General features: G+C 45.2%; 1 protein-coding gene across 1 annotated transcript; it reads left to right on the forward strand.

Moving 5' to 3' along the window:
• On the forward strand, positions 1-3,772 carry LOC120655889 (inositol polyphosphate multikinase IPK2-like). Its single transcript, XM_039933868.1, has 2 exons — positions 1-1,190; positions 3,500-3,772. Exon 1 carries the CDS (start codon positions 178-180, stop codon positions 1,150-1,152), a length of 975 nt encoding a protein of 324 aa, XP_039789802.1. The 5' UTR covers positions 1-177; the 3' UTR covers positions 1,153-1,190; positions 3,500-3,772.
• The last annotated feature ends 10,064 nt before the right edge of the window (positions 3,773-13,836 follow it).

The following is a 13,836-nucleotide window of genomic DNA, read 5'->3' on the forward strand; positions in this document are numbered from 1 at the left end:
GCAAGAGGACGGCACGATGAGTAGCCGGAGGCACGACCAGAGCGACGGTCACACTCGAAATTGGACAATTCTCCCAACCCATCCCAAGGTTTAGCGCCGCCGGTCTACTTGCAGGTTGCAGCGAAAAGGACACTTCAATCTCGGAGGAAGCAAGCCAAGCCAAGCGAAAATGCGTCGATGATCTCGAGATCCCCAGATCTCATTAAGTTCCGCGGCGTCGTCGTGAGCCCACGAAACCTCCGCTCCTTCCACCACCGCCACCCGCCGCCCCCTCCCGCCCCCACCATGTCCGACCTCCGCCCGCCGGAGCACCAGGTCGCCGGCCACCGCGCCTCCGCCAACAAGCTGGGCCCGCTCGTCGACGGCTCCGGCCTCTTCTACAAGCCGCTCCAAGCCGGGGACCGCGGGGAGCAGGAGCGCGCCTTTTACGAGGCCTTCTCCGCCCACGCCGCCGTCCCGCCCCGCATCCGGGACGCCTTCTTCCCGCGGTTCCACGGCACGCGCCTCCTCCCCACCGAGGCGCGCCCCGGGGACACGCACCCGCACCTCGTCCTCGACGACCTCCTCGCGGGCCTCCAGGCGCCCTCCGTCGCCGACATCAAGATCGGCGCCATCACGTGGCCGCCGAGCTCGCCGGAGACCTACGTCGCCAAGTGCCTCGCCAAGGACCGCGGGACCACCAGCGTCCTCCTCGGCTTCCGCGTCTCCGGCGTCCGGGTCGTCGCCCCCGGGGGCGCCGTGTGGCGCCCGGAGCGCCCGGAGCTGAAGGCGCTCGACACCGCCGGCGTCCGCCGCGTGCTCCGGCGCTACGTGTCGTCCGTTTCCGGCGAGGGGGCGGACTGCTCGCTCGCCGCCGCGGTGTACGGCGGGGAAGGGGGAGTATTGTCGCAGCTGCACGAGCTCAAGGCGTGGTTCGAGGAGCAGACTCTGTTCCACTTCTACTCGGCCTCGATTCTTCTGGGCTACGATGCCAATGCAGTGTCAGCGACCGGAGTTGGGGGTGGGGTGAGGGTGAAGCTGGTGGACTTTGCTCATGTCGCTGAGGGTGATGGGGTGATCGACCACAACTTCCTGGGCGGGCTCTGCTCGCTGATCAAGTTCATTTCTGACATTGTTTCGGAGGCTCCTGAGACGCCGCCATTGGCTCCTTAACTGGAGGAGATCTTGGCGTATGGGAGTTGATGACAAAGGTAAGGCTCATCCTATATATGTTAATTGTTCCTTCTGTTTGTTAGATTTGCTGCTTTATATGGATGATGATAGTATATATTAGGTTCAAGGATGTAAAGTAGAAAGGGAAATTTGTTCATGGGTTAGATATTGTCTTGCGATGGGAGGAGATAAAGCAAATGGAAAGGTTTTTATGATGTCACTGGCCATCAAATCGGCAATGATGCTCTATATTCTATATGAGAGATTATAATATTGTCACTTGAACAAAAGTTAGGATGCCAAAAGAAATAATTGACTATGGCAATGCGTCTGGAGATGTTAGTGGAAGATTGTGGTAGCTTTAGGCATCTCCAACAACTATAAAAAGGTAAAGATGATAAGAACACACTATTCACAAATGAAGACATTTGTTCTAAATACCTTTTTTCTTCACTTGATTATTGAGTGGTGTGTGTAACATGAATATTATTCAGGTAGAGGGAATCAGAGTCTTGGAATTGGAGTATATTGTTACACAGCCTCCAAATTTTTAATTGATTCCTAAAGTTATTTTTTATTTCTTTTGATGTTGGTGGTAGATTTGACCATATGAAGTTTGGTGTCTATGTTGTACACTGAATAGAAGCTCTAACGAGTAACAAGGTTTCCCATTAAGGCAAAAATACTACGGTTTCAAACTAGCTATGTTAGACATCTAATGCTCAAATCATTCGTGCTTACTCAATAAGAAGGATAAGATGTCTAAAGAATATCTTGATGTTGACCTCAGTGGCTATATGCCTACTGATATGGACTGAAGTAAATTGCATTTATGTTCTAGTCAAATAACTCCTACTTTTTCTGGCACAATTCTCATCATCAATTCCATGTTGAACGTGCCATTGGCGTGAATTTCATAATCTTTATACCGGCACTTGCGTAGATCCTACTTTTTTCTTATTTTAAGGAGATAAGGATAGCAGGACCAGTACATCAGCTTCTATATATAAGGTTATGGAAAGTAATACTTTTTTGATGATTTGTATTGCTAACCCTGTATCCTTTTGTTAAAAAAAACTCAGTAAATCCTATTATTCTCATTGTATCTTGATAATGGAAAAGGACAAGTATGTCGTTGCTTTGCACTAGGGTAATGAAAATAATTATTTTTGAGAAATAGTAAAAGGTAACTTTTATTCATTCTGTAGGTCTCTTGAGTATTACCCTTACCTTGCTGTTGCTAGACATTAGTGTGCAGTGCTGTTGTCACCATCGGGGAAGTATATTAACAATCCTGGGTGTGGAAGTTACTACAGCGTTAATAGTTACTTCTCTTCTGATAATTTACTGTATCATCAATGCTTACATGTTAGATTGTTCCAGTAGCATTTTACATTAAAATTGATGTTATTTTCTTTCATTCTGCTTCTTCGTGATGCTAATGACTATGTTTCCTAATAAATAGAATTGTCAAATGTAAGCTCCGGTGAATGCAGTGGTCCTGCACTCATTATAATTGGACTTCTTGGTTGATTTATTTACAAAGATAAAGCTAAGTTGGATAAGAAATCCCACAGTAATTAGGTAAATGTACATTTGGGACATGAGGTCTTTTGAGACAGTATCGATGTATAAAAATCAAGAAGAAACTGAAGCAGCAAGGAAATCTTTGCCCACATTAAGGACAACAGGATTCTAAACAGAAGCCTGAATTGGAATTATGCATTATAGTCTGATTGTGGTGTTAAGCAATTTTTTTTGGGCACTGCATTCAATGTCCTCCTTTGAAATGTGAGGGATGGTACTAGTGATGGATTGTGTTAATGTTATAAACAACCAGTGGAAGGTTTATTTGTTGGTGATTCAGGATTTGCCACCCAAATGTCAGTGGCAAATCCAGGAAATTCCCGACTTTTAGTGCTTGTGATATTTTCCCTGCACGATCTCAGTTACTTGAAGTAAGTTGTGTGACTTTGTGATTGGGATAGCAACTTCTGTTCAGAATTGTTTAGTCACACTTTGGGTGTTTGACACTACAAATGTGCTTTGTAGCATGTTATATTTATCATTTTATCTGCATCCTTGAATGTAACCGGTTTTTGGGTCTCAAATCAGTTATCTTTTTTGCTTAGCTATTTTAGACCAGGCCCTGCACAGACTACGCTCTCTCTTTTTTTTTTTTGAGGGACTGCACAGACTACGCTCGTGAATCATAAGCAGAACATTTTATCTTTACTGCTCATATTGGCTCATGCTTCATAAGTAGAACATTACATCATAAATATTGTTCCTTTTTTATGGTTTGGTTTATCACTATTTGAGACCTGCAATGTTGTTTGTCTTGCAGGCGTAAAGTTTTGTCCCAAAAGGAAACCTACGAGCTGCTGGTTGTGGAAATGCGAGACGACTCAGCTCAGCCGGTTGCCTTCCCTGCAAGCACACGGCAACCTGTACCTTTTTTGAAATCCAATCTTCTGAATTCTGAAATACTCTGGGGTTCGAATACGTTTGGATCTGATTGCATAATGAAAACCTAGAGGTCACCACTCTCCCGCCTGGTGAACACTGAGACTCGTGCAATGCAGGCGTGTTGATCCAGCAAACATTACCACTCCCTTTCTGCTTTGGTGTTTGCCGTGCCTGTCCCTGCCCTAGCATATCTTGTTTTTTTGTTTCTCTGAAGCGAAGATTGCATGCATGTGACGGGGCAGTGCCAGCCTTTGAGTAGTTAGCTCTTGTTTAGTTCTCTTCAAAATTCCAAAACTTTATAAGATTTCTCGTCATATCGAATCTTTAAACGCATGTATGAAGTATTAAATGTAATTAAACAAAATAACTAATTATACAATTTGTCTATAATTTGCGAGACGAATCTTTTGAGTATAGTTAACTCATGATGGGGTAATAATTATCAAATACAAATAAAAGTACTGCAAACTTTACAGCTTCACTTTTATGCATCTAAACAAAGACTTATTTGCATTTTCTTTCTCAGGCCTCTCTGAGACTCTGACCTACTGCCGCCCGCGAGCTAAGCACGCTCCTCTTAAAAAATCTATCCTCTGTCAGGCTTTCTTGATCAGGTGTACTCCCTCCGTCCTTGGAATAGTTGTCGTTCTGGGCCGTGTTTAGTTAAAAAATCAAAATTTCAAATTTTTTTTCCGCACCTACATGGAGATTTAAATCTAGACGAAATAAAAAACACATTGCGACTGCTGTCTGTAAATGGCGAGACGAATCTAATGAACCTAATTAGGCTGTAATTAAATGCTAAATTGCTATAGTAATGCTACAGTAAATAACCTCTAATGACGGATTAATTAGGCTCGCTAGATTCGTCTCGCGATTTACAGACGAGTTCTGTAATTATTTTTGTAATTAGTCTATGTTTAGTATTTTAAATGTAGAAAGATGCCTTTTCAAAAACTTTACAACGCGCAACTAAACACGGCCTGGTCATGTAGCATGTTTTCGCAAAGATTCACCTGTTCGGTAGGCTGGAGCTGGAGGCTGGAGTTGGAGTGTTGTGAGAGAAAAACACTGTTCGGCAGGCTGGAGCTGGAGGCTAGAGCTGGAGGAACGTGAGAAAGAAAAACTGTAGAGCGGAAGGTGGGAGATGGCAAACCTGGACGCATTTGCCCCTGGACATGAGCAGCAGCATGCGCCCACACCCAACCCAACTGCCCAGCATTAAACGCGCGCGCATGCGCCCACACCGGACCAACGAGGGCCAATCGAAAAAAGAGCGCTTCTGGCGACTCCGCCCAGCACACCGGCGAGCACCAATAAAAAAAAGCACGATTATGGAGATGCTTCTGGGGACTCCCGTCTGCATTGCTGCTATTCAGATCCACCAAACCCCCCCCACAAAAACATCACATCTCCATCACATTGAAACATTAAATGTAGCAAATAATCTATACATGGAGTACTAAATGTAGGTAAATAAAAAAACTAATTGCATAGTTTTGATGTACGTTGCGAGACGAATCTTTTGAGCCTAGTTAGGTCATGGTAGGACAATATCTACCACAAACAAACAAAACATGCTACAGTGTGCTACAATTGTTTTTTCCTGTCGCTACAGTGCTTTCCAGGTAAACTAAACACAGCCTCAGTTACTAACTTACTACGGCCATGTTTAGTTGGAGTGTGGAAAAATTTTGATGAGAGAGAAACGATACTTTGACTACTAATTAGGGGTATTAAATAAAGTCTAATTACAAAATTACTTCCACAACTGTGGTACTGTAGCAGTTGCTCTAGCTAACGAGGTCTTTGACCGCATGATTAGAGGATGATTGAGCGCGGTTACTGTAGCATCACTGTAGCCAATAATGATGAAACTTGGCTCATTAGATTCGTCTCGAAAAGTTACACCCATTCCTAAAAATGTTTTGCAAATAAACTTCGTTTAGTACTTCATGCATGCATTCGTCTTTTTTGCAAAAGTTTTCATCCATTCATCCAAACACGGCCTACATATGACTCTCCGTACAGTGTGTGAAATGTAGTGACAGGTGGGCCCCCAGTTCAGCTCTACCGCTAAGCAGGTCCACATGTCAGCCTCAGTACCACCGTTCTTTTTTTAAAAAAAAAAAGTACGCCCGGATTTGGTACTTGAGAAGGTGAGATCTGTGGTATGCTCGTACGGAATATTTGATAGCGGGGGTACCTATAGTGACGCTTCCGGCAAGCAAGAGGCACATACACCCCACAATCCTCACATGGCCACATGGGTCAATAATAAACTTGTTTTACGGCCGCTCAGCTGCTCTCCTCTATTCTGGTCATATGGATATGCTGTGGCAAATGCCCTACATGACTACTGCTGTGTTTAGTTGCAAAAAGATGTCAAAAATGTTGGTGAAAAACACTGTAGTATTTTTCGTTTATATGTGGTAAATATTATCATATCATAGGCTAACTAGGCTTAAAAGATTTGTCTCGCAACGTATATCAAAACTATGCAATTAGTTTTTTTATTTATCTATATTTAATACTCCATGCATAGATCATTTGTTATATTTAATGTTTCGATGTAATTTCGATGTGATGAAAAGTTTGGAAGAATCAGGGGAACTAAACACAGCCTACATCTACATCAGAGGAAATGAAACCAGCGACAGAGACAGAACAATTACTACTAAGTCTACTACTACCACCACTGTAGGATTTGTTTTAAGCAATTACTGGAAGTATGCGGTGACAGGAGAAATATTTTGTTATGTTTCTTAACTCGTGCAGTGTAATCACAAGTGGTCTTGGCTGTGGGCTGTGTGGGCTGTGGCTGTGGCATCATGGAGAGTGTCAGAGTGCGCCTGCCGCTCCGGTGCCTAGCAGGGTTAAACTATCCGACCCCTAACCGGTAACCGCCAGCCTCCGATTCCGGTATACCGGTCCGATTTGACCGGTTATCGGTCGGAACCGAACAAATTCAAATTTGAATTCAAACTTCCCAATTCAACCGGTTTGTCCGGTAACCGGCCGATTTGACTGGTAACCGGTCAAATTTATTTTTTTTTCTTTTTTGGTTTAAATTCAAATGCCTGCAAAGTATACTAAATAAATGTTTGTATAACATATTTTAGTCTAAATGAACCCTCCAACTCTCTTTTGTACTACTTTACATTGTATTTGTATACTTTTATATGCACGTTTTTTTGTTTAACTTCAAATCCCCGCAAACTATACTAAACGAACGAATTTTGAGAAAATTTAACACCATTAGATTTGTCACATCTTAAAATATTTTTAGGATTTTTTTGAGAATTTTTCATTTTTTTAATTTAAATTTAAATTTGAATTTGGACCGATTTTATACCGGACCAAACCGGAACCGGTCCGGACCGGTTTGACCGGTAACCGGTCAAACCGGACCGATTACCGACGGTTTGGGGAACCCTGGTGCCTAGTGCGAGCACTCAGCACGCAGGTAGTAGTTGGCTGGTTGCTCGCCTGAAGAAGCCCTGAACTGCTTTTGGAGGGTTGCTTTCGTTTCAGGGTCGCGATGGCCGTCTCGCGAGCCCTGCTACTGCTACAGCATAGGAGTTATCTCCTCGATTCCTCCTAGCTAGTAGCTCCCGAAAGACAGGAACTTTTCCTTAAGCTAAAAAGCAAGCTAAGATCCTGTTTGATTTCCATAAGTCTCTAGCCCATCCAAAAGACCCGGGGTCTAACAAAAGTCTCATCCTGTTTGTTTTCAATGATTAAATGGACTAAATCTCATTAAATGGTGTGTTCAAAAGACTTTTTTACCCCTTCTCCCAACATGCATGCGGATAGAGTAGGGGGCAGTAGGTGGAATTGTAGTCCAAAAGTCCCTAAAAGCTCCTCATGAGGGTCTTCTTCAAAAAAAGTCTCTACCCTAAAAAAAGTCCCTAAAAATCCCACCTGTTTGGTTTAAAAGTCTCATAAGTCCTAGAGACTTCAACAAAAGTCCCTCAAACCAAACAGGGCCTAAACCTTTGTTTAGTTGTTTTTGAAATTCTAAAATTTTACAAAATTCCCCGTCACATCAAATCTTTAAATGCATGCATGGTGTATTAAATGTAGTTAAATAAAATAACTAATTATACAGTTTGTCTATAATTTGCGAGACGAATCTTTTAAACCTAATTAATTCATTTCATGCACGATCGGATAATAATTATCAAATATAAATAAAAATAATACAGTATTTTACATCCGAAAATTTACATCTAAATAAGTGCTAACTCCTAGAATGTAACCTGGCGACGAGCCTACTGCCACGGCCACCAATGTCCCTTGCTGATACTTGACAGAATTTGGATAGGTGACAGGGACACGGGTTCACGAGTTCGATTGGCGATGTATGGGATGGGATTGACTACCTGCCGTTCCCAAGACTGAAGTAATCGTGCCAGGGATATCAATGGTACGTACCACGCCTGCGCGGCTACATTCCGGCTGCCGTTGAATAGCATTCGAAAACAAAAACAAAAAACTCTGTCGCCTTATTGTCGATGCCGGTCATGAATGCCAAGGATGCAAGAAGCTCAATGCGTGCGTGTGTCACTTCTAAGTGCTAACCACTCTTGAGCCGTGTCTCGCAACTTTGATCCTGTCGGTCTGCAGCCACTAGGAATTGAAACCGACTGTCCTGGTCCAACGTTCCTATGTTATCGAGACAAGGAAACAGGGCAATCATGTCGCTTCTAGATAGATGCTAAGATGCCTGAATCACGGTATGCTAAGCAATAAGTGTTGCCCAGATAACTCACGAACTCATGGGTAAGGCCGGAGATCAGCTTGACCAAATGCCGCTTGATTGAATCAAAATGGAATTCAGTTACAAAGAGAGGGGGATGCTCTGCCTATATAGCAGGAGCTCACCCACTAAAGTGTTTAAAGTAAAAGTAGCCCGGCTCATCTACTTGGAAGCCAAGACAAGTTTTAAACATAAAGTTAATGCATAATTAAGATACAAACACTAGGCTCATAGGCTATCAATAAGGATAAGTTTCTTCAAAAAAAAAGAATAAGGTGTTTGAATACTCTATGTCTGAATCTCTCTTTTCTATTGGCACCGCACATGATGGGATAGTCGATCGGTCATGCATAGATTGTGGTAGTAAAAATATCATTTAATTTTCGGCATTTCTTACAGGATTAGCCACACGCAAATGTAGCGGGAAAGTGGAGTAGCAAATCCATGAGTGCCAATGCAAAAACAATAGATTGTTTGTATTTAAGTAAGGCCCTGTTTAGATCTCAAAACGCAAAATGCAAATTTTTTGTAAATCGCTTGCATGGTATATTAAATGTAATAAAAAAATAAATCGCATTACACAAATGTATTGTAAATCGCGAGACGAATCTAATAAGCCTAATTAGGGCGTGATTAGACACTAAATTGCTACAGTAATGCTATAGTAAACATGCTCTAATGATAGATTAATTAGGCTCATTAGATTCGTCTCGTAGTTTACAGACGATATCTGTAATTAGTTTTGTGATTAGCCTACATTTAATACTTTAAATGTGGAAGATTTCTTTTCAAAAATGTAAAAATGCAAAATGCAAAATAAACTAAACAAGACCTAACTAGCTAAGAACTTTGAATGTTGTAATGCTAAAGATCTGCCTTTGTACAAACCTTGCATATATATACCCGTGCCCTCGGATGCAACCAGTTTGAATTTGTTTATGCTACTGTATATAATCAATTATATTATATTAAACATGCAGACCCATTCGGACGCAAGCGTGTTGGTCCAGAAAATATACTAGTACAAGCTAGTCTTGTGCTGGATGCCTTAATCTTCTGGAAGTAATGTACTTAGGCCAGTTTTAGTGGGAGTTTTATGTGCACAATTACCTAGTGTTGTGTTGGATGCCTTAATCTTCCGGAAGTAATGTACTTAGGCCAGTTTTAGTGGGAGTTTTATGTGCACAATTACCTAGACTGGAAACTATATAACTATACCAGATGAGTTTCATAGTGATGAAACTCCTCTCATATTTCATGAAACTCTATACTTCTCTCTCCTTGCCATGTCAGTAAAAATAATGATATTTAATACCATGAAACTCTCCATAAAACCCCATTGAGACTGGCTTTATTTGTCTTCTAGTGTTTGATATTAGTGCAGATCAAAATAGACGTTAGTGGATGAAACCCGCTGAAAGAGTCGCGACGCACTCGGCCTGGCGAGGGATGGAGATCGGAGAGGTGGACAGGTGTCAAAGCATAGCTGGCTGCCTGGCCTACGGTGGATGGGTGAATCGGATGAATTTTTTTTTAGATTTGAAAGCTTTGATTTTAATTTTCTTCCAAACCGTAAATGCGTTTCAGATTCTTTTTGAACCATGATTTATTTATAATTTATACAACAAAATAAGATCGAACATAAATATCTTTTAATTTTCTTCAAAAACTAACATTCGGAATGTACCATTTCAACGTTTTGAATACATATATTCAACAACTTAGGTAGCATCAACATTTTTTTTAATAAAATGAAGATCAAGTTTATTAGGATTGTTGAAATAAGATATCATAAATATTGACTTTTGCAATTTATAGTTTTGACTTGTTTAATATTTTGAATATACCATATCAGTATATCACATAATCTTTAGTCAACATAATAGTTCGATATACAGATTAAAAGAAGAAGAAGAAAAAAGAACAACCTGTCTCCGGCGGCCACAGGCACTACGTAACGGCCGGCTGTTTTTACCACTGTGTATGCTGCATGCAGCAATTGTGGTCTTCAAGCATTTTTTTTTACATATGTTTCAAGTTCAAAGAGGTGACCACTGTTAGAAACACCTTTTTGAATAGCCTAGAATTACACCTTTTTGAATAGCCTAGAATTACAATGTAGAATGTCTGTCTCGTGCATCATGGAATAGCCCTGGAAAGTGAAAAAAAACATCTTTGTTTTATGGATAAAGTTCATTTTTGACCATCCAACTCTTGCATCGGTTTGGTTTTGGCCATCGAACTCCAAAGCCGGCTATCTTCAACCACTCAACTATCAAAACCATTCACAGTTGGCCATCCGGCTGTTTTGGTGGCTGGTTTCGCTAATGTGGACGCCACGTGGCAGTGGGGCCCACTTGTCAGCCATCCTCTCTCCTCTTTTTTTTCTCCCTCTCTCTCCTCTCTCCTCTCTCTCCCGGTTCCTCTGCTCGGCGGTCATGGCGGCTCCGCCCGCGGAGCCGCTCCCGGCAGAGCAAGGCGGGGGCGGCGGGGCATGCTCCATGTCGCAGGCGTGGTCCGCGGCGGCGTGCAGGCGAACCAGCGGTGGTGCTCCTTCTCGAACAGACCAAACCCACCGCCGCCGTGACCCGTTCCCCACCATGTGAGCTCAGAGCCTCCGCCGGCGCCGCCAGCGCACTGGCCTCCGCCGCCGTGCCGCCTCCACCGCGCCGCCAGCGCACGGGCCTCCTCCGAGCAGCCGTGCAAGGGCCTCCGCCAAGCCGCAGCGTGAGGAGCCGTGGGGGCGGGCTGGGTGGCAAAGGAGCAGGGGAAGGAGCCGTCGCCCGCAGCGCCCACCAGGGAACCACGGCCGAGCTCCGCCCGGAGCAGGGGAGGAGCCGTGGGCGAGGAGGAGGAAGGGCGCGGAGGACCGCCGCTCCCCACCCTCCTGCGAGCACCACCGCCTCGCCGCTCCGGCCGCCGCGCGCCGCGCGTCCGCCCCGCCCGCAGCCGTGGTTCCCTGCAACGGAGAGGAGGCCTGGGTGACAAGGCCAGCACCGCGGACGACGAGCTCCGCGCCATCGACTGCGACGCGGGTGGCGCAGGTGGAGCGCCCGCGGCGCTGGCGCCCAACGGCGGAGACCGCGCCACCAAGCTCGTCGGGCACCCGGACGCGTTCGAGACCGACGAGGTGGAGCGCGCGACTGCGGAGGCCACTGCATCGAGAAAGGATGTGAGAACCGTCCAATTTGATACTATTTTAAACGAACCGCCGGTCATTATCATCCAGATGGGAGTTAACACGTGCTTGCCGGAGAGCGTGCCACGTGTTATCCCACATCTAGAGACACGAATGACCGACACGTCATTCATCCAAAATAATATCAAATCCGGTAGTCCCGGTATGTGCTCCAACATACGCCCAGAATCAGGTGTCAAAGCATAGCTGGCTGCCTGGCCTACGGTGGATGGGTGAATCGGATGAATTTTTTTTTAGATTTGAAAGCTTTGATTTTAATTTTCTTCCAAACCGTAAATGCGTTTCAGATTCTTTTTGAACCATGATTTATTTATAATTTATACAACAAAATAAGATCGAACATAAATATCTTTTAATTTTCTTCAAAAACTAACATTCGGAATGTACCATTTCAACGTTTTGAATACATATATTCAACAACTTAGGTAGCATCAACATTTTTTTTAATAAAATGAAGATCAAGTTTATTAGGATTGTTGAAATAAGATATCATAAATATTGACTTTTGCAATTTATAGTTTTGACTTGTTTAATATTTTGAATATACCATATCAGTATATCACATAATCTTTAGTCAACATAATAGATCGATATACAGATTAAAAGAAGAAGAAGAAAAAAGAACAACCTGTCACCGGCGGCCACAGGCACTACGTAACGGCCGGCTGTTTTTACCACTGTGTATGCTGCATGCAGCAATTGTGGTCTTCAAGCATTTTTTTTTTTTACATATGTTTCAAGTTCAAAGAGGTGACCACTGTTAGAAACACCTTTTTGAATAGCCTAGAATTACACCTTTTTGAATAGCCTAGAATTACAATGTAGAATGTCTGTCTCGTGCACCATGGAATAGCCCTGGAAAGTGAAAAAAAACATCTTTGTTTTATGGATAAAGTCCATTTTTGACCATCCAACTCTTGCATCGGTTTGGTTTTGGCCATCGAACTCCAAAGCCGGCTATCTTCAACCACTCAACTATCAAAACCATTCACAGTTGGCCATCCGGCTGTTTTGGTGGCTGGTTTCGCTAATGTGGACGCCACGTGGCAGTGGGGCCCACTTGTCAGCCATCCTCTCTCCTCTTTTTTTCTCCCTCTCTCTCCTCTCTCCTCTCTCTCCCGGTTCCTCTGCTCGGCGGTCATGGCGGCTCCGCCCGCGGAGCCGCTCCCGGCAGAGCAAGGCGGGGGCGGCGGGGCATGCTCCATGTCGCAGGCGTGGTCCGCGGCGGCGTGCAGGCGAACCAGCGGTGGTGCTCCTTCTCGAACAGACCAAACCCACCGCCGCCGTGACCCGTTCCCCACCATGTGAGCTCAGAGCCTCCGCCGGCGCCGCCAGCGCACTGGCCTCCGCCGCCGTGCCGCCTCCACCGCGCCGCCAGCGCACGGGCCTCCTCCGAGTAGCCGTGCAAGGGCCTCCGCCAAGCCGCAGCGTGAGGAGCCGTGGGGGCGGGCTGGGTGGCAAAGGAGCAGGGGAAGGAGCCGTCGCCCGCAGCGCCCACCAGGGAACCACGGCCGAGCTCCGCCCGGAGCAGGGGAGGAGCCGTGGGCGAGGAGGAGGAAGGGCGCGGAGGACCGCCGCTCCCCACCCTCCTGCGAGCACCACCGCCTCGCCGCTCCGGCCGCCGCGCGCCGCGCGTCCGCCCCGCCCGCAGCCGTGGTTCCCTGCAACGGAGAGGAGGCCTGGGTGACAAGGCCAGCACCGCGGACGACGAGCTTCGCGCCATCGACTGCGACGCGGGTGGCGCAGGTGGAGCGCCCGCGGCGCTGGCGCCCAACGGCGGAGACCGCGCCACCAAGCTCGTCGGGCACCCGGACGCGTTCGAGACCGACGAGGTGGAGCGCGCGACTGCGGAGGCCACTGCATCGAGGAAGGACGTGAGAACCGTCCAATTTGATACTATTTTAAACGAACCGCCGGTCATTATCATCCAGATGGGAGTTAACACGTGCTTGCCGGAGAGCGTGCCACGTGTTATCCCACATCTAGAGACACGAATGACCGACACGTCATTCATCCAAAATAATATCAAATCCGGTAGTCCCGGTATGTGCTCCAACATACGCCCAGAATCAGGTGTCAAAGCATAGCTGGCTGCCTGGCCTACGGTGGATGGGTGAATCGGATGAATTTTTTTTTAGATTTGAAAGCTTTGATTTTAATTTTCTTCCAAACCGTAAATGCGTTTCAGATTCTTTTTGAACCATGATTTATTTATAATTTATACAACAAAATAAGATCGAACATAAATATCTTT

The sequence above is a fragment of the Panicum virgatum genome, chromosome 1N (assembly GCF_016808335.1).
Source record: "Panicum virgatum strain AP13 chromosome 1N, P.virgatum_v5, whole genome shotgun sequence".
In the NCBI taxonomy this organism is placed as follows: domain Eukaryota; kingdom Viridiplantae; phylum Streptophyta; class Magnoliopsida; order Poales; family Poaceae; genus Panicum; species Panicum virgatum.